General features: G+C 57.2%; 2 protein-coding genes across 2 annotated transcripts; both read right to left on the reverse strand.

Moving 5' to 3' along the window:
• Window positions 1-284: 284 nt before the first annotated feature.
• On the reverse strand, window positions 285-5,910 carry MLKL (mixed lineage kinase domain like pseudokinase). Its single transcript, XM_040075558.1, has 11 exons — window positions 5,784-5,910; window positions 4,567-5,127; window positions 4,264-4,377; window positions 3,987-4,161; window positions 3,788-3,885; window positions 3,527-3,662; window positions 2,880-2,964; window positions 2,332-2,480; window positions 2,084-2,133; window positions 1,473-1,613; window positions 285-411 (listed from the first exon to the last, which is right to left on the reverse strand). Exons 2-11 carry the CDS (start codon window positions 5,021-5,023, stop codon window positions 359-361), a joined length of 1,458 nt encoding a protein of 485 aa, XP_039931492.1. The 5' UTR covers window positions 5,024-5,127; window positions 5,784-5,910; the 3' UTR covers window positions 285-358.
• Window positions 5,911-6,725: 815 nt separating this feature from the next.
• Window positions 6,726-18,753, reverse strand: FA2H (fatty acid 2-hydroxylase). Its single transcript, XM_040075648.2, has 7 exons — window positions 18,439-18,753; window positions 12,523-12,618; window positions 10,645-10,787; window positions 10,430-10,536; window positions 8,974-9,146; window positions 8,227-8,479; window positions 6,726-7,576 (listed from the first exon to the last, which is right to left on the reverse strand). Exons 1-7 carry the CDS (start codon window positions 18,709-18,711, stop codon window positions 7,497-7,499), a joined length of 1,125 nt encoding a protein of 374 aa, XP_039931582.2. The 5' UTR covers window positions 18,712-18,753; the 3' UTR covers window positions 6,726-7,496.
• Window positions 18,754-22,626: the final 3,873 nt, after the last annotated feature.

Consider the following 22,626-nt stretch of genomic DNA (forward strand, 5'->3'; position numbering starts at 1 on the left):
CCTGTCCTACTGCTGGGTGCCACCCAGCAGAGCCTGGTCCGTCTTCGAACAGGGACAGACACTGATGGCCTCTCCTCTGAGTCGTCTCTTCTCAGGGCTGAACAGGCTCAACTCCCTCAGTCTTTTCATGTAAAAGAAGCTATGTTCCATCCCTCTGGGCCCCCTAGGCTTCTTGACAGCCTGTCCTCATGCCACCTCACTCGGCAGCTGCCTCCAAGGCACGGCCCCTTGGCGAGGTGAGGGTGTCACACACAGGAACAAGCACGGGAGCATTGAGCCATCAGTCTCTGAGGGGGCAGAGGGGCGAGTGGCACCCCTGGGCTTCCTGCCCCAGGTCACCCGGCCCTGCTTTCCACAGTTAGCTTCCTTGGTTTCTGCTTTTCTCCAGGTCAGCCAGCGAGTCCACAATCTCTGCAAAACACAAGGATGGCACTAATTGGCACAGAGGAATTATTGTAGGCTTGTTTGGATTTTTTTAACAGATGGGAAGATGGCTTTCCCTCACTTGATAATGACCGGGACACAGTCACCCGCTCCTCGGGCCAGCACAAATGGGCAGGGATTAGCAGGGGACTGGCCAAACAGAAGTAGGGAAAACCCCTTGTGAACAGCTGCAGTAAGCTGTCCTTCCAGCTCAGGTGTTGGATTAGGATCACATCAGAGTAATAAACCCATCCTGTTTCCTCAGTGTGGCTTTGCCAACGTCCCTAATGATAGTCTGGCGTTTTCCCTTCAGCCAGGGTGATTCCCTGCGCCAGGGTCTGCGGAGGGAGGTGCTGGCGGGAAGTGGAAGCACACAGATGTGACACTCAGTGGTTTCTTGGACACAGTTCCCACATTGCTTGTATAGATCTGATGCCATAGGATGCAGTGGGTGAGATTGAAGGAAGTTTTCTCCTCTTAGACAGATGAACCAAGGGAAGGGTATGACCTCAGTGACTTCAAACACACCAGAAACCTTCCTCTGTAATTTCCTGATGTTGCTGTTGTATTTCCTGATGGAAACCAGTAACTCATCTGATCAAACACAAACCGCCTTCAGAGACAGTGAAAACTCCCCTGTCATAGAGCAGTGCCCAAGACTGCAATTTACTGCTCAAAGCCTGGGGCAGGAAATGTTCCTGCAGAGTGTTGTGACTGCTCCCCCAGTTTATGGGATCTGCAGGACCTGAGTGGGGGTTAACTCACAGACCCCTGCTTCCACTTCAGCACTTGTCTGAGAGAAAAAGCTACTCTTATGTGACACCAAATGAAAAAACAGCCCGGTAATTATTGTCACGGCATGGGTAAATAAAGGTTAATATGTGAGGTCTGGAGCTGGGGGACTTGTTAGCATAAAAAGGAAGGTCAAAGCAGAATCCCGAAACACAAAGCCAGGCAAATTCATATGGGAAATAAGGGGCAAACTGCCTGGTGAAATAGCTGATTGAAGGATGCAAAGGGCCTGTGGAGCAGGTGTCTGGGACACTCACCCTCGGCAGAAGGGCGTTGGGAAGGGTCAAAGGCCCGGCACTGTTCAATGACTTTCCTCAGGTCTTCAGGACAATCTTCCCCAAGAGGGTCCCAGTAATGGTGATTGCAGATTTTCTCCATGATCTCCTCAGGGGTGCAGCCTAGACAACAAGTGCAAACAGGAGAGTCAGGATGGAACTCTGCTGCCACAGGAGGGTGCTGGGGAGGAAACCCAGGGCAGAGCCGTGCCGGGAGCCTGCCTGCAGCCTTTGGCAGGGAGAAGCCGGCAGGGAAGAGACCCAAACTGCAATGAATCCCTCCATATTTGGCATGGCACTGTTGGGCTTCACTAGAGCAAGATGTGTTTATGCTTAAATGCACAGGACCGTCCAATAGAAACAAAAATTATTTGCATGTGGTTTAAGCAGGTTGCTTTTCTATAAGCTGTACTTTACTGTATTGGAGTTTCAGGAGAAGTTATGAAGCTGTCATGCAGAGTCAGGAACACCAGGCACTGCCACTGGCACTTGCATAGGATGCTCAGGGAAGGCACAGGGAGCATCCAGTCCCAGACAGGAATCACACTGTGCCCTGTGGCTTTTATGCAGGGAACCAGATACTTCTGTCTCACCTTCAAATGGGATTTTGGAGGTTGCAATCTCTGCCAGAACGATCCCGAAGCTGGAAGGATATAAGCAAGAGTCTCAGTATTCATTCCACCGTGTATTCCTCCCTTCTAATGGAGAGGACTGTTGGGCTATGCCAACTGGAAGCACCCGCTTGTGTGTCTGATTAAACCTGGCCTCCTTCCACATCTCAGCAGCTACTCTGCCTGTCACCTGCCTGCTCCCAGGCATCTCCTGGGAGGGACAGACACACCTGTATATTTCACAGGGCCTCTTGTAAGGGTAGTTGATGTCTTTCAGGTTCTCTGGAGCGATGTAAGCCAACATAGAGACTTGTTTCCAGTCCTTCTTGGCTTTCCTCTTGATGGATGATTCTGTTTCACACAGCTCAAATCCTGACAGCTGTTTGAGAGAATGAGAGAGAGAAAAGGAGAAGTAGAAACCTGTGGTGCAGTGAGTGACTGCCCTGAGATGGAGAGAACAGAGCGAGAAGCCCTGGGAAGCAAAGGCTGGTGTGCAGCCGTGTGTGCTGCCAGCACGGGTCTCTTCCTGCAAGCAAAATCAGAGGTGAAGGCAGGTGAATTGCCCCAGCTTCAGCTCATCCCAGGCTGGGTGCTTTAGGAACGCTCACTTTGCTGGTGATAACACCAAGATAGGGAGGCTTAAGTGCCTAAAGCCATAGGGGAGATGACACTACCCCATTTTATCTTGGACTGTCACAATTCCCCTCAGTGTTGGTGGAGGGAGACATCCACAAAGCCATTTGAAACTCTCCAAAGCATCTTCAAGTGTGATGTTTACCTTCACACAGTAATCCCCAGCCACCAGGAACTTGCTACTGCAGATGCAGCCATGGAGTCGGGACTTCTCTCCTGTCTGGTGCAACCTGCAGATGGATGGAACCAAGAGCAACACATGATGATGATGATGATGATGATGATGATGATGATGATGATGATGGACTGACCCATCCCCACCTCAGTGCTCCCTCCTGCCATGAAGGGAATGGCTGACATGCATCCAGAGAAGCCAGCTTCTCTCTGCCTGTCTTGGTGGATCAACCCTGCCAAGCCAACCTTTCCAGCAGGTGCTGGAAGAGGTGCTGTGGGCAAAGCAACAAGCTTTGTGGATGAGCAGGACCTGTAAGGAGAACTGGCCTTGCTGTAGGGTACTTCCAAATCTGCCCATTGGATCTGGGGAAAAGGGATTTCCCCCTTCCAGGCCTTTGCAGGCTTGAAGCCAGATGTAAGGGACAGTGACCAGGGGAGTTGGGAGCTACTGCATCCAAATCCACTAACTACCCAGTCACCAGCCTCCCATCCCAGTGTTCCAAGGTAGTGTCACTGGGAATCTGTGTCTAACAGGACACCACGGCTTACTCTGAGATGCCAGGAAGCTTCTTTTGGATCATGAGGTGGATTTACCCACTGATTTGTACAGGTGCTCACCTGTAAAGGCCTCTGGCAGCTCCCAGGGCCATCCGAATGCGGATATCCCAGGAAAGGTGCTGTTGCTTGTTCAGCACATCCCGCAGCGTCCCGTGCTTACAGTACTCCATGATGATGGAGAAGCAGGGGCTCCCATCTGCAAGGCAAAAGCATCCTGTCTTGTGCCACCTCTCGGGAGGGGACCACAGCAAGGCACGTGCCACCAGCCAGCTCTGGGGATGGCAGGGGAGGAAAAGGGTGACATTAATGTGACGCCCCTACCTTTCTCCTCAATGCAGATCCCGTACATGCGCAGGATGTTCGGAGACTCAAACTTCTTCAGGGTCTGAATCTCCTTCTCAAAGATGTCTCTCACCTTGCTGTGGAGATGGACAGGCCGGTGAGATGCCTGGAACAAGGTATGGCAGTGTGCTGTGCCACCCTCCTGGGGACACCCTCATTCCCACCCAGGACAACTCACACTGGGTCAGTGGTCAATGGCCTCTTGAAGGTTTTGATGGCAACAGGGTACTTGAGGTACTCGCCCTCATAAAGGTCGTAGCTCTCTGTGTCCTGCAGGTGCCTGTGGAAAGTGAGGTGCTCTGGCTTGATCTCAGTGATGTCTTCTCTTTTACCAACGTTGACCTTCTTCAAGCCTGCTCCCACCGTGTGCCAGAAGGGAACAAGGGACACATTAGGCAGGGCTTGGGGGGAAAGAACACAGTGCCCAGGGTGCAGGTGGTGTGATACCAACTTACGCTCCATCTCACGAATGACTTTGTTCAGCTCGCTTTGCATCCGGTCCACCTTGCTCTCCATACACTCCCTGTCGATGTAGATCTCCTCAACCACATCTTTGGGCTCCTCAGTACCTAGGGAGAGAAACGAGCAGAGGTTGGGCCACTGGATGAACAAGCATGACCGTGAGGTTTGTTTTTTTCATGGTTTAAATGTCCCTTTGGCCCTCCATGGCCATGGCCATCAAGCCAGAGCTAGGCTGCCGCTGGAGAGAGGGGCCCACCACCAGCTGCAGAAAAAGAGGGTTTGCTAAACGCACTCACTTGCAATCACCTGGTCCAAGAAAGCTCTGTCATCCCTCAGGTCCTCAGCATCCTGCCTGCGACATGTCTTTGACTGGAAAGCTTCCAGGAACGCCTGCTTCTGCTCTGCCTGCAGCAGGAGCGAGAGCCCCTGGGCAATGTCCTCCAGGCTTTCGTTCACGCAGACAAACTCCTCACCAGTGCTTCGGGCTCGCAGGAACTTCTGGATCCAGCTGGTCTGGCTGTATTTCATCACCAGTTTCTGGGCTTCCCCCAGGGTCTGGAGCAGCTTTTTCATCAGTTCCTCTTCATGGTGGGAGATATGCTGTCGTGGCTGAGCCCTAAGGATCCTCACAGGCTCCAGCAGAATCTGGATGCGCTCCACGAGGCGCTGGCACTGGTGCTTACAGCACTTCACCTGCTCAAATTGGGCATGGATGACCTGGGCCACAGAGAAGACCCTCTCCACGATGTCCATGCTTGCAGCAAAGGGTTTGGCCACTGCAGATGTGGGCTGGCAGCGTCTGGTGCACGTGAGCCTCGGGCGCTGCTCAGAGATCAGCTAGACGCAGCTCTTCCACCCTAAGGAACACCCTGACATGGCACACATTCTCCCACAGCCCCTCACATCTCCAGCTGCTTTGCTTTCCCTGCTTTGCCTGGCACTGCAGCTGCTTTGTGCAGACTGGAGCAGGCACACGCAGAGACATCGGTAGCAGCGGTAGTGGCACGTCTTTCTCTGCATTAGCAAGAGATGTTTTGGCTTGATATAAGTACATTAATTTAGTGTGAGCCATCCCAGAGATCTTCCACCCAGAGGAGCAGGGACATCAGTTACCCAAGGATCATCCCCTGGGCAGCATTCCTGGCTCCAGGCCTACATCACCCTGGGTTCCTGCCCACAGAGCCCATTCTTTGGCTGTAAAGATCTTCTTTCATTTCTACCCACTGCCCCACTCTGTGGTCACCCATCTAATAAAGGCTTGCACATCTTCACAGCCCCAGCACCCCCAGATTCTCCACATTTTCTCCCCATAGCTCTGTTCTGCCCACCTAAGATTTTAAATCACGCTCTTTCTATGCCCTCAGCATCCCTCCAGGGATGGCTCCTGCTCCCCAGCCCGCATGCAGATAGCAAGGACAGAAAACCACTCCTGTTGCAGGGAGATTAGCAGCTGCGCTGGCTGCATCAGAGGGGCTAAGAGAGGGGTGCCAGGTTCTACTGGCTGGAAACGCACCCAGGATCCAGCTGCAGCCACTCTCCCGTCCTCTTCACGCTCTCTCCAGCACAGCCCCCAAGGAAGGATCTCCTTGTCTTGCCCAGAGAAGCCGTCTCTTACCCGGTTCTGCTTCGCTGGCCTCGGCTGCCTCCGCAGACTGGAGGGGTGCGCGGGACGAGCGCGGGTTTAAAGGGTGTCACGGCGGAAGGGACATTGTGCAACCCGGCTTCCCATGCCATCACAGCTCCCAGTTCTCAGAAAGCTGCCTGGGGTATTCCCAAGGCCTGTATGCCCTTGTGCTGGGTTTTGCCTGATGGAAGAAGGAATTGCCCACAGGAAGTGCAGTGGGAAAAAGGGGGTGGGGAAGTTGCGCCCCTCTGTATTGATGCTTCTGCTATTTTGAGCACCACAACCAATTCTGCTGTGCTGGCAGCTGTGGGAGGGTTTCTCCAGGGCACTGGAACACCCAGAGCAAGGGCTCTGTGCCCTGCTGAACTTCCTGCATGCACAGTGAGACCCTCCCTGCTCTTCTTCCCATCCCTGAGCCCCAGGAGCCCCCAGCTCCAAAGGAGGCAGGCTGTGGGCACCGGTGCTGGAAACAGGGCTTGACCTCTGCTGGGGGCAGAGGAAGTTTAGCAGATGGCTTCGTCAGAGGGCCAGGCTAATTTTGGGAAGCTCTGGAGCGCGTGCGACGCTATTGCCCAACTTCAGAGAAGTGAGCGGCAGCTTCTGCTTACCCAGAGCCCCAGCGTCACACAGGTTTGCTGAGAACACCCCCTGCAAATCCCCTACCTCACCGTGGCTGACGAGGGGAGCCAGCAATGGTGGCTCCAAGGGCCATCAGCACCTGGAAAGGGACACACGAAGAGCGGGAGAACAGCCTTCTGAGCAGCCCTCGGGAATACATTTGCCAGACCCTTTTTAGAAAGTTTTATTTTTCAAAATATACAGTTTATTTACAATTGTAGTGTTTATAGTTTTACATATAAATTTATTTTAAACCTTTAAATATCTGCCGTAAACATTAGGGAAAAAAAATAATAAAAAATAAAATCACAGGATCAGCAAAAAAGGCATCTCATAGTAATTCTTTTCATTGGAGTCTGAGTTTCAAGTAGCCAATGTCTATGAAAACCACGAACTTGATAAATCTGGCAGAGAAATATGGGTGCACTGGTTAGAAAAAGGCACAGTCCAGACCGGCGGGACCCAGCCCAAATGAGCTGCAGGCCAAGGAAACCCTGTGCTGAGATCAGGCTGGAAGAAGGACCTAGGACAGGGAATCCCCTTGGCACGGGTTAGGAGGCGATAGGGGTGACTGCAGCGTGTTGGATGCCCTGGGGAGAGGGCACCCCAGGAGAGACAGAGGCTCCGGCAAGGTGCCAGGGCAGAGGAGGGAGGGCGGCGTCAGGCACTTCATCTTTCAGGCAGCAGATCTGCCCGTGCATCCATAGCCTGGAGCGGGAGGGCAGCGAGGTAGGGGCAGGAGTCCACCAGGGAACCCCACAGCCTCCTCCTCCCCTTTCCTCACCATCCTCAGCCCCCCATCCCCTTGCCAGTGCCACAGCTGGACCACAGCACTCCACAGGGATGCTCCACTTTGGAGTCACTGCCGTGGCACGGCCCCCAGGAAGGGGGCAGGGAGCAGCTGGCCTCTCGGGGGGCTGGGGAGGGACACCAGCCCCAGCGCAGGGGGAACGGAGCCAGCAGCAGAGCACTGGGCTGGGGCTGTCAGTTCTGTTTCTTGAAGGTCTCCTCAGGGATGAGTGTCCGGAAAGGATAATCCCAGAAGCGTGTGCTGATGCCAAAACCTGTGGGCAGGGAAGAGAGAATTCAGCCCACGGCACCACCATCATGGAGGTGTTGCAAGGGCTCTGTGTCAACTGGTGAGGGAGGACTGTCCACATTTTGGGAAAGGAGGAAGGCAAAGTGAGGACAAGGAGGAAGAGCAGAGGGAGCAGGAGCTGGCTGGGCCATGCCAACAAGCCCCATGGATGATAACTTATCTGGATGGGGCGTTTTCTCCTAGGAAACCGGGCAAAGGGCAGGTTGAGCAAGCACCGGGCTAGAGAAAGTGTGGGGCGGATCTGGGGAAGCCCAGGGCCTCACCCTACACCTGTCAACGCCTCCCAGCAGGAAGAGATGCTGCCCCGGGCAGGGATAGTCACCCACATCCCAGCCCCATGGGGGATTGGCCTGTGCCCTGGCATTCCAGGCTGCACTGATGCCCACCAGTGAGACTGGCTGCTGCCTTCGCCCCTGCACTGCCCTGGCTCCCCGTCCTCAACCTGGGAGCCAGGAAATAATCCTCCGTGGCCTACAGCACTCACAGGAAAGCAGTGCCTGGCTTTCCTCATCCCAAATCCCAGATATTTTGGAGCAACCAGCTGCAGGCGTGCAGGCAGGCTGGATCTTTGGCAGCCCTTGCCCCTGCCGGCACGCGCGGGGATCATGGCGCTACCTGATCTTTGGTGTTCAAAGTGGTGCTTGACGTGATAAGCCTTCAGGCCGTACAGGTAGGTGCCCTTTTTGGGGGAGCCGTAGTGGAGGTAATAGTGCATCATGTCGTAGATGACGTAGCCGCAGAGCCCCCCGACGAACACCGAGAGCCCCAGCACCTCGGGCAGCAGGAGCCGCAGGACACCGTAGAAGAAGCCGATCACCAGCGAGGCCGGCACAGGAGGGAAGACCAGGCGGGAGCTGTCGAAGGGAGACTGGAAGCAGAGAGGACGGTGGGGACGGGCAGCTCCTAGCTCACCTTACCTCCCCCACCACACCCCTGCCAAGCATCGGGGAAACTCATCTGGGAGAAGCCAACACCAAAACCCCTCCCCTGAGTTGCACCCGCTGGCGAGAGCAGCCCCCATGCGTGCCAAGGTGCCCAGGCGGGTGGTGGCTTTATCTGGCAGGTGCCCAAGCTACGCAAGGCCTTTTCCTCCAGCAAAGCCAGAGGGAGCCTACGGCTCTTTTGGTCTTCCTCCTTGCCCAACCACACAGCTTGAAAATTTAACTCCAGCTCCTCCAAGGCTGTTTTACAGCCCTCGCTGGTGTTGGGTAAGTGCCTCGCTCGGGGTGCCACCAGTCACACCGAACAGGCACGAACAGGCTCTGCCGGGGCAAAGGCCACGCAGCGACAGGCTCCAGTGGGGCAAAGGCCACCATTCCCACGGCCCAGCAGGCGCCAGCGGAGGCGGGAGCCGCGACTCACCTTGTGATGCTGCCCATGCAGCAAGAAATGCAGCGTGATGAGATAGTAGTTACTAGCGGGTGGCTTCATGTGGAAGACAAAGCGATGGATGAGGTACTCGAGCAGGGACCACAGGATCATTCCCAGGAGGAAGATGAAGGGGAAGTAGTATTTGTGGACGGGGATGGAGTACTCTACACAACGAGATGTGCGGCGGTCAGCAGGGCAGGAAACGTGCAGGCGCTTTTATCTGTCACCGTCCTCCCACCGACACCAGGGTGATGCTCAGCTCTCCCTCCCTCCCGCCTCTCGTCCACCTACTGCCCTGAGCTTCTCTAGGGAGCCACCTGCCCAAGCACTGCTCTAAACCCCATTTTCCTTTGATCCCCGTTAATTCACAGGAGCAGTCAGCTTTTTGCTGCCTCAGGAAGCCAGCGGGGGGAGTTCCCTGCATTCCAGATGCCAACAGGGGTTGGGATGTGCACTCTAGGGGCTTCATCATCATTACAAAGCTGCTTCACCCACCAGAACAAGGCAGGAGGGACCGCAGGAGGCAGCACTCGTGATAGTAAAACAGTGCTGTTGGTCTTGGTGTCTATTTTTTGGGGGGGAAAAAGAATAGATTTGTTGGGCACTTTCCCCCGCAGAACATTTTTCAGCCACCTCCTTTCAGGGCTGGCTGCCAGCCCTGCGTCCTTCCTAACAAAATTTGGATTCCCTCAAAATTCATATATTTTTAAGAAAAAAAACCCAAAAACAAAACCCCCCAAAACTTGGCAGTGAGGTGCTGAATGCCACAAGGAGCAGGGGGTGCCTGTGTAGCCTGTGCTCCCCACCCCACAGCCGGGCACAGCTGGCACTGGGTGGCACCTTGCAACAAAAATAGGGAACCCAGGAAAAAAAAAAAAGGAAAAAAAAAAAAAGAGAGACAACAAAGAAGACAGCCTGCCCCGGCCACGCTTGTTATTCCCGGGGGGAGCAGGGAGCAGACAGTGGGAGATTCAAGGGCAGGCGTTTCGGGCAAACAAGCCTGGCACTGTGAGGCTCCGGCGGCGCTGAGAGCCGGGTTTGTTCGCCCGCCACGCCGGCATTCAGCCCCGGCCCGGGGTGGGCGGCAGCGGCGAGCGGAACACGCCCCGGCACCGGCAGGGCTCGGTCCCGGGGAATGAGGGAACGGAGGCGAGAGGGAGCAGGCTGCCGCCCAGGTCAGCGGGATCTGTGCCCTTACTGATCCACTGGGGTGAGAGGAGGGGATGGAGGCGGGCGAGCACAGGTGGCTCGGTGCAGGGGACGCGCTGGTGGCCGCAAGGGAGAGGCGCTGACCGCTGCTCTTGCGCGTGGCTCGCGGTGAGCACGGACAGAAGGAGGGATGAGGAAGGGATGCAGGGCTCTGCCCACCCGGGGCTGTCCTGCCCCTGGACCCAGAGTTCCCAATTCATCAGTAAGGGAAGCCCAAAGGCTTTGCTGCTGCTCGTACCTGTGGTGAAGGAGGAGAAGAGCCTGGTGTTGCCCTGAGCAAGGGAGGTGTAGCTGACCCAGCTGAGATAGAGCACCACGGGCGTCCATACCATGAACACCACGTACCTGTGGGGTAGAAGGAGACGTCAGAGGAAGTGTCCTGCTGGCTGGTGAGCCATCCCCCGTCCCTGGGCGGGCGCCATCCAGGGCACAGTGCAGTCCCTGCGAGCTCACCATGCTGTCTTGGAGAGGAACTCAAGGAAATCCGAGTGGAAGAGGCGGATGGGCCGATCCACAGGCTGGTGCACCCACTCGTCGTACTTCTCTCCTAAGTAGCCCACCTGCCACAGCAAGGGCTTCTGCCAGTCTACCAGGTCCTGAGGGAGTAGACAGTGGTTGTAGTGCTGTGGAACCCACAAACCATCCCAGTACCAGGCACAAAGCTGAGCTGTTGCTGCAGGATTTTGGGCTGCAAACCCCTTCCCATGCCCCAAGAGCAGTTGCTTCTGGTCTCAAGGTGCCCTGAGCTCCCCACAAGCACCAGCACAAGGGCAGACAAGGGGCCAAACACACATCAGCCCCATGTACCCACAAACACAGGGTTTAGCACACCCCTGTGCCACCAGGTACATGCCGGCAGATCAAGGTGAAGGTGGCTGTACCCAGACCTGGCTCAGCATCAGGCCCTGATAACTGAGGCTCTTTGCCTCTCCAGCTGCCAAGATTAGATAGTGAGCAGTGATATTGCCCAGCAGAACTCCCGGTGGCACATGGATCCCATCCCCACGGCACTGCCAAGGACAGCCAAGGACATTTCTCCTCGTGCAGAGGACACATGAGGCAATCACAGCTGTTTGGGCATGCCAGTGAGGAGCAAAGTGGGCAGGGATGGGGAGCAGGGACACAGGATGGGAAAACAGGCTCCAGCACTGCTGCTGTGCATGGCTGAATTCAAGTGCAAAAGAAAGAAGAAGCATGTTGGCATGGCATGAAAATAGGGAAGCACAACTGGCAGCACCACCTCTGCCACCTCTGCTCAGTATCCCTGGATGCATCTTCTGCTGGCCTGGCCAGATAAGGTGGATTCTTGGTCCACCCCTGTGCCAGGACTGAAACCATGCCTGCCTGCCCAAGCCCCGGGCCTGGCAGATCCTCTTGGGCTGCCTGTGCCACACAGCACTGGCACAGCAATCTGACACCTGGGGTTGTGCTGCCAGTGGTGGGGATGGCTCAGTTTGGGGCATCTCAGGGCAAGGAGCCCTGAGGGCTCCTGGAGCCCTCCTTGAGCCCTCCTTGAGGGCTGTGGGCATTTTGGGGGGCTCTGCTGTAGGCAGGGATGAACACAATCACAGAGGAGGAGAAACAACCCCAGCTGGTGTATGGGAGCTGTTCACTACTGGGGAGATAGGGGGGAAGTTAAAGCAAAAATGTCACTTGAAATGGCACATTCTCTTTTAAAGGTGCTCAGTGATAAAATATTAATTTGGGGGGTGAAAGATGTTCTCCTGCTCTAAAAAAAACCCCAGCTTTCTACAAGACAAAAACATGCTCATCAACCAGCTGGGACCATGCAAGATGTGGTGATCAGATGGTGCTCTGGAGGACAGGGACAGCCAAAGGCACCCTGGGGACAAATCCCCACTGTTGTGGCATGTTTGGGAAGCAGCTGTCAGGGAAGGAAGAACCTACACACAGGGATCGCCCTGCCCAGGCTGGGAAATCCCTTACTGCTCATTACAAGTGCTCAGGCAAGGGAAAAATAAATAAATAAACAAAGTAATAGAATAAATAAAGCAAGCAAGAAATAAAAGCGAGCAAGGTGCGGCTTGGCAACATTTCCCTGTGGAAGGGCACGGCTGCTGTCAGAGAAAGGCATCTCTCCCATGCAATGGGAGCCTCCCAGCGTGGCCACGCCTGTGCAATAAAGCATGAGCAACGCCATCCACACCAGGAGAAAGGGCAGGAGCGGCTGGATCGGTTCAGCTCCCTCACGCCATCCCTCCCATCCAAGAGGCCAGCAGAAATCCAGCATTCCTGCAGGGAAGAGGAGACCTGGTGTTTCCCAAGAGCGCTGTGGCAAACCGTGTGCTGGAGAAACTCCAGAGCTCGTACCTTCTCCACATCCACTGTTCTGTAGCAGAGATCTGTCTGCTCTGGAGTCTGGGCTGCAGCAACCACCTCCTTCTCATCCACTGTCTCAGAGAGGCTCTGAAAAGAGAAGGAAAGCCCTGTGCTGAAGCAGCAGTGGTGGGTTCAGCTGGGGATGGTGATGCCTGTAGCACTCAGGGGTACAGCCAGAGTGAGCTCCTGCCTGCTAAACAAATATGGAGAAAATCCTGGTGAATTTAAGTCAGTCAGTTCCTGCAGAGCAGGTTTTCTGAGGGAAGCAGCTGCCACTGAGCTGCACTGCCCTTCGGACTGTGCACCGAGCATCGTGGGCTCGGGGCTCTTTGGAAACCTCCTGTCCAGCCCAGTGTTCAGAATACCCTGCCCACGGCCAGGACAGCACGGGCGCTTCAGGGTGGCACTGCAGAAACTCTGGGCCCTGGGGCAGCATTTTCCCCTGCAAATGGGCAGTGCCATAGCAGAGGTCACCTTGTCACTGCTAATAAAGTGAGGGGCATTGCTGGGTTAGTGCTCTCTCCTTCCACCCCGCTGATCGCCAACAAAAGCCCAGCTTGGCTTTTTGGTCCCTCAGAAAGCTGGGCTGGCAGACCTGGGGAGTGTGGTGCAGCGGGTGCCACCACCCTGGCTGTGGACGCAAGGGAAAACACAGAAGGAGGGATCATGTCCAGGGAAAAAGGCAAAGTGTCCTTCACAGGGTGACGCTGGGCTGGGTGCCTTTGCCACGGGCCCTGGAATACGAGGAACGGGATTTGGTTGTGACTCAGGTGAGCACACCGAGGCACAGGGGATGCGCCGGTGCAGCGGTGGCAGGATGAAGACCCAGATGCAGTCCCACTGCCAGGGCGGGCTGAGGAACAGGAGAAACCTGCCTTGTCTGATGCTTGGAAGCAAACACACCGCCAGCTGCCAGCACCAGCCTCCTTCCTGTAGCTGTGCCAGCTCCGGCGCCGGCCGTGCCACTGGTGGGGGGCTCGGTGAGGCTGCAGCGTGCCCATGCAAACCCCGAGCCGGCCGTGCCCCCCGGCAGCAGCGCCGGCTCCCCGTGCAGGATGTGCCAAACATGCCTTTTCCCCGGCTTTGTCACCTCGAGTTACCCATTAACTCGGAGCAGGGTACGGCGCGGCCCGGCAGCCGCTGCACAGCCGTGCCCGACGGGGCTTCCAGTCGTGCTGCTCCCGGAGAGGAAGGATTTTCTCCAGCTCCTCAATGGGCGCTCTCCCCACTGCTCCAAGAGGGATGCACTGCCGCCCTGTTGATGGGAACACCACCCCGGCAGCTGCGGGAGGGCCTGGGATGCAGGAAAACCAGTCACCTTGCCAGCACGTCAGGACTTTACTCCGTGCCTTGTTGGGGACACCGAGGCTGGGCTCAGGCACTGTTTGCTGACAGCAGGCACTCCTTGCAAGCTGTGCTCCCACCCCATTTCCTGGGCTAGCCGGATTTCAAGCCTCATTCTGCTGGTACAGGAACTGCGTTACCCAGCTCTGAGGCAGCCCCTTGCCTGTGGGAGTGGGCAGGGAAGGACAGGGGATATTTCCAGCCAGTATTTCCAGGCTGGAATCCCACTGGCATCAGTTTTACTGCAGGCAGAGCATCGGTAAGAGCTGATGCCATGTTCCACCACACTTCTCAGTGAGGATTCCCACTGCTATTTTCCACACTGCACACTCTGTCCTTCAGCCAGACATTCCAAAACCCTAGGGCAGGTGAGATGTCTTAAAATCCAGCAAAGCACGGTGGATTTATGGTTTTGCCACTTCCCTGCTGGTGCTTTGGAAGAAAATTTTGGCTGTAAGAGAGTGAAACGGCTTATCCATGCCCTAAGAAATGGGCTGGTGCTCTCCACCTTCACGCTTGCACCACAACCTAGCCAGCAGCAGGAAGGATGCTTAAGAAAGCTGGGCTGACGCAATGCCCGGCACCGCTCCTCCCTTTTCCGAAATGTTCACACACCTCCAGCTCCCCTGCCCACGGATGCCTGAGCACCATGTCATGGCTGGAGGCCTCCCGGTCCTCCCAGGTCAGGGAGATGGACTGGGGGGCTCACATCCCACCTCACCCTAGCACCTGGGCTGGGGGACATCGGAGAGATGCCATCGCCCTGTGTGCTACGGCAGCTCCCTCTCAGCACCTGAATCCTCTCCTACCCCTCCTCTTCCTCAGCTGGGGAGCAGGAGGAAGGCTCTCCTCTTGCTCACCCTGGGACTGGCACCGAAAGGACCGCGAGCTGTGTTGCAACCAGGTTGCAAACCACGCTGGCATGTCCCTACTGGCTCCCCAAAGGGTGGCCTGTTCCTGCCTGCCCCAAGCGCGCCGGGGCCCTGCTGGGATCAAGCCCCGTGGGACCTGAACCACTGAGGCTTCTGCCCATTCTCCTCCAAAGAGGAGGTGGGTTGGAAGGACGCTGAAGGGCTGTGCTGAGCTGGGCTCTGCTGTAACCTGTGGGTGGTGAAGATGCATCTGAGTTGTCCCCAGGCAAACAGGTCCTGCCAGGAAAGATGAACAAGGGGCCTGATGTAAGGAAGGGAAAGTTGACGCCTACAAGGCACTGCAACTGTGAGCGGCTGTCCCAGCAAGGTGCTGCTGATACACAACGGGGCCAAACACCCAGGGCAGGGCATGATCCAGTGACTGGGTGACCCAGCATCCACCTGAGAGCATCTGGCTGCCCTGCGTGGGTCAGTTGGGGAGCTCAGCACCGGTCCTGCACCAGCTGGAGAGCCCTGGCTGTGCCACCCCAGTGCTGTCCTGCATCAGGGCTTGGGGCATTAAAAGAACAGAATCCAGCCATGATGTGAGCAGATACAGACAGAAGGGGTGGTCCAGCACAGGATTAAGTGTTCTTGGGACACAGGAAGAGAAGATGGAAATGTCCCCCTGGCCCAGGCAGGGCGATGCTGCCTGCAGACAGCTGCTCTGCCAAAAACCTGGACCCAGGGGTATTTGCTACCCATTTGCCCAGTGAGTCAAACCCCAGAGGAGTCTTTCCCTATCTCTGCATTGCCCCAGAGCCCCCAGCACCTTCACTGAACTCCTCAGAGGCTGAGTTTGCTGGTGTCCACATGGGACAAGCTCTGTTGACAGTGCAGGTACAGACATGTAGGGTGAGGACACCCCAGGAAGTGCAGAGAGCCCAAGCAAGGCCCTTGCTTGTGGGGGCACCATCCCAGCACCATCATCCCACCAGCATCGTGGCCTCTGGCTGGCGGAGCCCCACGGGGCTGTGTCTTAGCCCATTAAACACTGGGTGCAGCAGGACTATTAAAAGGAGGTAAATTTAACTGCTAATAATAGTAGCGATATAAAAAGCACTTCTTGGTACATTCCTCCCAAAGAGGTGCCCCAAGTGTCCCGCCTACGTCCAAGCATGCTCAGGTTGGGATGCAAAGCCAGGGCGAGCCTGATGTGCAGCAATAGAGGCAGGAGGAAGAGGACAGTAAATGTGAGAAGGACAGAGGACTTACTGTGACTCACAGCCACGTCATGCACCCCAAAGAGGCTGTGATGAAAGTCTCTCATTGCTCAAACTGGAAGGGTAATTAGATGATCCAGTTCCCTTCTAGCAAGACTGTTAAAAATCCACTGTCTACTTTAGGTAATTATTGGTAGCTTTGATCTCCCCTATATGTCCTGCTTGCATAGATAAAATGTTTAGGGATTAATTTGTCCTTAGCCAAAAGGATTTGGGTGATGCAGAAAAGGGACCTGTGGTCAAAGGAGAGAGCCACAGGAAGGGGCATGGAGAGGCCAGTGGGATGAAGGCTGGATCTTATCTTCTTTATCTCTCCTGCATGAAGACATTTTTCCCCCTTTCCAAAATCCTGGAAATTCCGGGGGAAGCAAGGGAGGATGCTGGATGCCTGTGGGGTCACAGCATTGTGAATCCCTCAGCACGGGGATGATGCAGCCCTGGGACATCCAACAGGCGAGGAGAGGCACTGGCAAAGCTGTGGGGATCTGGAACCAGACTGGAGCAATGTAACACTTCCTCCAAAGAGCTGTTTGGGCTACACCTGCCCCAAAGCACCCAAAGCATGAACCCAAGCACCACCACCTCTCCTCAGAGAGGATTTCTGGGGGGAGGGCAGTAGGGCAGAGCAGCTCACACATCAGTGCATGCTGCACACGGCCGCACCATGCAGCAGGCAGCTCTAATCCGTCCCCTGTGTGCTACAGCCTGGGATGGTTTCTCTGGCACCAGGCAGTGTCTGATCTCCCTGCGCCTCGGCGTTATCACGCCGTGTATTTGCATTGGGATGGAGGCAGCTCCCCTCGGCACGAGAACCCGTTTGTCCGGTACCTTCCTTCGCCCCAACCCGTTGGGCTCGTCACGCCTGCAAGGAGGCGGCGGCTCAGCGAGTGTCCCAACAGAGGAGGTGCCATCGCCGGGATCCATGCGGGGAAAACGCAGGCATTGCAGCCAGGCTGAAACAAAGCCCCGTCTGTGGTGCCAGGGCCGAGGCTGCGCCCTGGGGAGGGCACCCAGCGAGAGCAAACAACCATGCAGAGGGACCGGCCGGTCACCGACCTCGCCGGGATGTCTGGAGGGGAATGCCACTGCTGGGCTGGTGAAGGGGGCTGGGCTGGCCCCGCTGCTCAGCATCCTGCCCACGGCGTGCTGGTGAGGGCTGGGAATTGGCTAGGAGCGCCCAGTGCCACCCGGAGGTTGCGGGACTTCCCCAGGGAACTTTCCCTTCCACCTGGACAGCACGAGACTGGCACAGTGGGGACAGAGCTGTGTCATGGACACCCATGCCCCGCACCAGGCAGGAAGATGGCTGGGCTCCTCTCCTCAGCAGTGGCTGCTCACCACTGCCAAACGCCAGTGCCCAGCACCTTGGTCCCTGGTAGAGTGCTGACAGTGCCAGGAAGGCTGTCCTGTCCCACTGCCCACCCCGAGCCGTATGGTCCTGCTAAAACTGACACTGAGCTCCATCTCCTGCATCCCTCCAAAGACCCCAACACCTCCATGCACATTGGCACCCCAGATCCACCCATCAGCCCTGCTTCCTAGCATGGTCAGGGAGGAGGAATGTGGCCATGGAGTGAGACCATGTAGGTACCAGGCTCTGTACACTTGGCACTCTATAGGGTGCCCTGCACATCAGGCCCCATTGGGACTCCTGGGAGCCCGGAGGCACATGGGACCTTGGCACCCTGCACACTTCAGGCATCACCCATGCAAGATCCCAGGAACTTCAAACACCCTCTGTCCCCTTCACCCCTCATGCCCTGTAGATCCCAGGCCCTACAGGGCCTGATCCTATGGGTCCTGCCCTGCTCAGACCCAACATACATCATGTCCCATACAGCTCAGACTGAGATCTGGGGTGTACTAAGCACCTTATATGCTACATGCGCCCCAGAAACTCCTGCCATGCACGTCCCAAAGCCTGTCCAGTCTCTGTGTGCCCTGAACAGCTTGGATGCTGGACCTGGAGTGCCCTACAGACCCTGTATGGCTCAGGCCCTGCACAGTTTGGATCCAGGGTGCCCTACAGACCCTACACGGTTTAGACTCCATGCATTCTGGACTTGAGATGCTCTATAAACCCGGCACTGCTCAGATTCCAGAGAGCGCAGACCTGGAGCACCCTATCAAAACTCGACCCAGGGCACCCTGTAAACCCTGTACATCCCAGTCCCGGGATGTGGGGTGCCCTTTAGACTCGCTGTACATGCCGGCCCTGTGGGGCACCTCAGAGAGACCCTGCACACTCTGGAGTAGCACCTGGGGCACCCTATAACCTCCGTACCTGCCAGTTCCGGGACCTTGGGCACTCCATAGCCCTCGTTCACCCTGGACCCGGCGCCCGAGGCACCCCACAGAGCCTGTACAAACCCCCGGGTTCCCCTAGAGCCCGCGCCCACCCCGGTCCCGGTTCGGCCCCGCGGCGGTACCTGCTCGTCTCCGGGCTCTATCTCCCCCACGTAGTACTGCTCCAGCCAGCGGCGGGCGTTCTCCGAGTGCCGGTGGGGCGGCCCGTCCAGCGCCGCGGTCACGTCGGTGCCGGCCCGGCGGCGCAGCAGCTGCTCCCCGCCCGGGTGCAGCCGCACGAAGCCGCTCAGGTCGTAGAGGCGGCGGCGGCAGGAGACCAGGCAGGCGCCCTGCGCGCAGCGCGCCCGCACCTCGGCGGCGCTGAAGGACCGCGGCCCCGCCGTGGCCGTGGCCATGGCCCCGCCGCCGGTGCCGGTGCCCGTGCCGGTGCCCGTCCAAGCCCCGTCCCGTCCCGGCCCGCCGCCGCGCTCTGCCCGCACCTGCTCATCTGCATACATGCACATGCCGCCGGCCACGCCCCGGGCCGCGCCCCGCCGCGGCGCATTGGGCAGCCGCGCACGGGGGGCACGGCTGGGCGGGGAGGCTCCGCCCCACCGCAGGTACCCTGGAAAGCGGGAATGGGGCGACCGTGGAGAAGGGGGCGCAGGGCACCCGCGGGGGGAACGGGGAAAGGGGCGTGTGCCCCACCAAGGGCCCATGGTGCGGGTCACGGAGGGGGAATGGGCGGCCTGGGCAAACTTGGACGGGTTATGGGGTGGGGCGCTGGGGTGCCCCGGGATGGAACTGGAGAATGGGCATCCCTGGGGCAGGGATGAGGCTGTGAGGGCATCCCGGGGTTGGTAGTGGGGGGTATAGGGCATCCTTGGGCGAATCGCCCTTCCCAAGTTATCAATCCCCCTCCAAGGTCCTTGGTGGCCTAGGCAGGGGACACTCAGTCTCAGAGTGCCCTAGGAGAGCAGGGTCCTTCCTGGGGTCACCCAGAGGTCAACACACCCGTGTCACTCGCTTCTAGGCATCACATCCCCTTCCAAGTTGTTTGAAGATATATTTCAGTATTTAATTAAATTTGCAATTAGCCAGGGGGGCAGGAGGCAGCCCCAAACACCTTGAAGAATCACAGCCAAATAATTAGGAAAGAATCCCAAGAAAGGAGTTTCCCATGCATTTTTTTGGGAAGATTGAAGTGAGGGGGGCTACTTTGGGGTGACACCCTTGACCACAGGGGCTGGCCACGTGCCAGCAAATCTGGCACTGCCGGCCACACCGGGCTGCAACCAGTGATTAAGGTGGGGTTTGCCATCCCAGGAATGGGGAGCCCCCCCAGCCCCACCTGTGAGGGTGGCTCATCACATCACTTCAGCCCCCCGGCTTTGGGGTGTTGTGAGGCGCTGGCCAGGCATTCACTGAGGCCTTTAATCAAGGTGGATGCAAAACCTGCTTGGCGGTCGGCATTGGCTCCACCTTCCCACCAGGCCCTGGCACGGCCCTGCCACCTGCTCGGGGCAAAAGTCCTTTTTTGGGTGGGCAGATTGATTTTGCACCCTGATAGGAGCAGAAGGGTTAAGGCTGGGCATGCTCCTGCCTGGGGCTGCTGCAGGGCACCTAGGGTGCATTGGGAGTTCCTTGGGGTGGAGGACAAAAACATTTTCTGGGGTTGGGAGGGCCAGAGGGCTCCTGAGAGGTTGCTGGGAGACCCCAAAGGAGGTGCTGGAGTAGGATACTCTCCTAGTACCCTCAATGGCCAAGCTGGTCCTGTTGTGGTGACTGAGCTCAATCTGGCACAGCTCTCTGAGGCATTAGGGCGGCTTCTGGATGGACATTGAGGATTTTTTGATGAGCATGAGGGCAAGGTGAGGGGCAGAGGCAGGTCTGAATGAGCTGGGGCTCTCAGCTGGAGGCCACTGCACCCAATACCAAACAGGGACCCCAGACCCCAAACATGCTCAGGTGCAATGGCCACTATCCCATTGTGGGGTGCTGGAGGAGATGGAGGGGACACCTGGCTGTGACTTCACCACACAGTCCCCACCAGCTGCTCCTGCCTGTGCAGCCCAGCCCTACCTTGGGGTTTTGGGGCCACAGGCTGCCAAGGTCCACCCTCTGTAATCACAACTCATGGCAGAGTTGGGTCCAGCCTTTGCCAGCCCACAAAGCCACCAAGTGACCTGTAGGTCCCTGCTGCCATCCTCTCCCAAGCACACAGAGAACTGTGGCCCTCAAATGTGCCACTGCAGGGCTCAGGGATATGAGCCAGGCTCTTGTGAGCTGACACTTCATCTGCCCATGTTACCTCCTGTGTGCTGTGCTGGGGCTCTGTCCCCCTGTGCAAGGTACGAGGCTGTCCCCACAGTGAGTGAGCCCATCCCCAGCTCTGCAGTGACAATGGGGCAGCAGGGAGACCTGTCACCTGCAGAGCACGGGTGGCACTGGGAGAGGGACAGTACTGGGACCAAACTGTACAGCAGACACCAGCGTAACAGCATCAAATGGGCAGCAGAGGGTCGTGCCAATGCCCTGTCCCTGCTGCTGTCCCCATCCCCGTCCCTGTACTATGCCAGCCACAGGACAAGCAGGATTGGGAAGTGTAGTCGGTCTGCTGATCAGCACGGCTGAAATGAGAGCAGCCAAGTGGCTTTGGCTCATCAGTTCCTGAACTGGTTTCCCCACCAGACAGACGGACAGACGCTGGGGCTGGCACACAGGAGACAGCAGGAATGTGCTGCTGGTCTTGGGGCAGGATTAGGCCCTGCAGTGCTGGAGGGGCTGATGCTGGGATAATGGAGCTGTGGCTGCCAAGGAGGAGGAGGCCAATACAGACTCTGCTTGGTATTGCATCCGTGGAGAAAGGTTTTCCCTCTCTGCTAAATGCTCCTTGTTTCTCTGCCAAACTCCATCATCAGGGATTAAACTTCCTTCTTCGCACATGGAAAGCCTCACTGGGGATAGGGAAGACACACGCTTGTTACACCCTCTGTAGGAAAACAAATAGCGCTTAAAATGCTGACAAGTGGCCTTTAGGGCACAGCGTGGGTTGTCGTGGGAGCTCTCTCCCTCTTCCAGCCCTGTCCTTGGGAAAGCTAATGGATACACAGGTAACAGCCCCTGGGATGCACTTGGCAGGCAGCTGAAGCAAGTTTTGGCAAGCAGCTGTTCAGGGTCGGACCCAAGGTCTTCTGCCCTCAGCATCCTCCTCTGCAGCAGCCTGGGAAGGGTGCCAAAGCAGGTGTGGGGTGTGTGGGCATCTCTGCAGAGCGCTGCTGGCTGGGTTCTCTGGACAGAGGTGGCCTGGGATGGAGCTCCTCTCCTTGGCAGTGTCCAGGCACCCCTGAAGCCCTGGCAAACCCATGGCAATGGTGATGCCCTGAGGGAATTGGTTTGACACCTCTCCCACGCGGTGTGCAAAGAGCACTCCTGCCTCGTGCGCAACAGCTGGTTCAATCCAATGCTCCCTTGCTCCTGCTCCAGCAGAAACCATGGATGGGTCATGCCCTGCCCTGCAGCACGACTGACCACGCTCCTGAGCACCGTGCAGCAGCCGAAAGTGTGACCGTGGCAGCATCCCCAGAGCTGGTCTGGCGCACACTCTGGCCCAGACACTGCCTGAGCAGTCCCTGCCTCCTCTCCCTTCTCTAAAGCCTGCCATTCAGAGTGAGATTTGGCCACACTGGGGAAACTTTTTGCACTTTACCAAGTCATTCCGCAGAGCAGGTGGAGGCAGGGACAGGCAGACCGGGGTGGGCAGGACAGATGAAGGGGATGGTGTGGGGCACCACCACGCCCCGTTTCTGACCATTTATTGCCGCTCTGCACAGAAAAGGCAGCAACGTTTCTCTCTTCAACCAGCTCCAGGCAGGCGGGAATAAGTTCCTGTTCCCTCTCACTCGTCACTTCTGCGTGGAGTGCGGCTGCTCCCAAAGGAACCACCAGACAGGCTGCAGGGTGTGAGAGAAATGCTGGCAGCATCCGGGAAGAAATTCCACCTACCTGTGCAGGGCTGCACAAACAGCCACGGCAAGGGCTGTTCCGCCTTCCTCTGAAGCGCCGGCCGCGCTCCGCCTCAGGGGCATTCACATGCGACGGAGATGGACCGTAATGAACTGTAATAACACACTAAATACCACAATTTGTCGGTCCGTCACCTTTAAATAACAAATCTCCTTTCTCTTCCAAGCTCCAGGAGCACTCAAGCATGGAAATGAAAATACTTCCAAGCTGAATGTCTGTGACGCAGGGAGGCGGAGCCCTCTCCCAGCAGCGCCCGGCAAGGAGCACCCTGGCCCTGGGGCTGCCGCGGCGCCGGGCTGGACCCC

Source organism: Hirundo rustica, chromosome 11, assembly GCF_015227805.2.
Source record: "Hirundo rustica isolate bHirRus1 chromosome 11, bHirRus1.pri.v3, whole genome shotgun sequence".
Taxonomy (NCBI): Eukaryota; Metazoa; Chordata; class Aves; order Passeriformes; family Hirundinidae; genus Hirundo; species Hirundo rustica.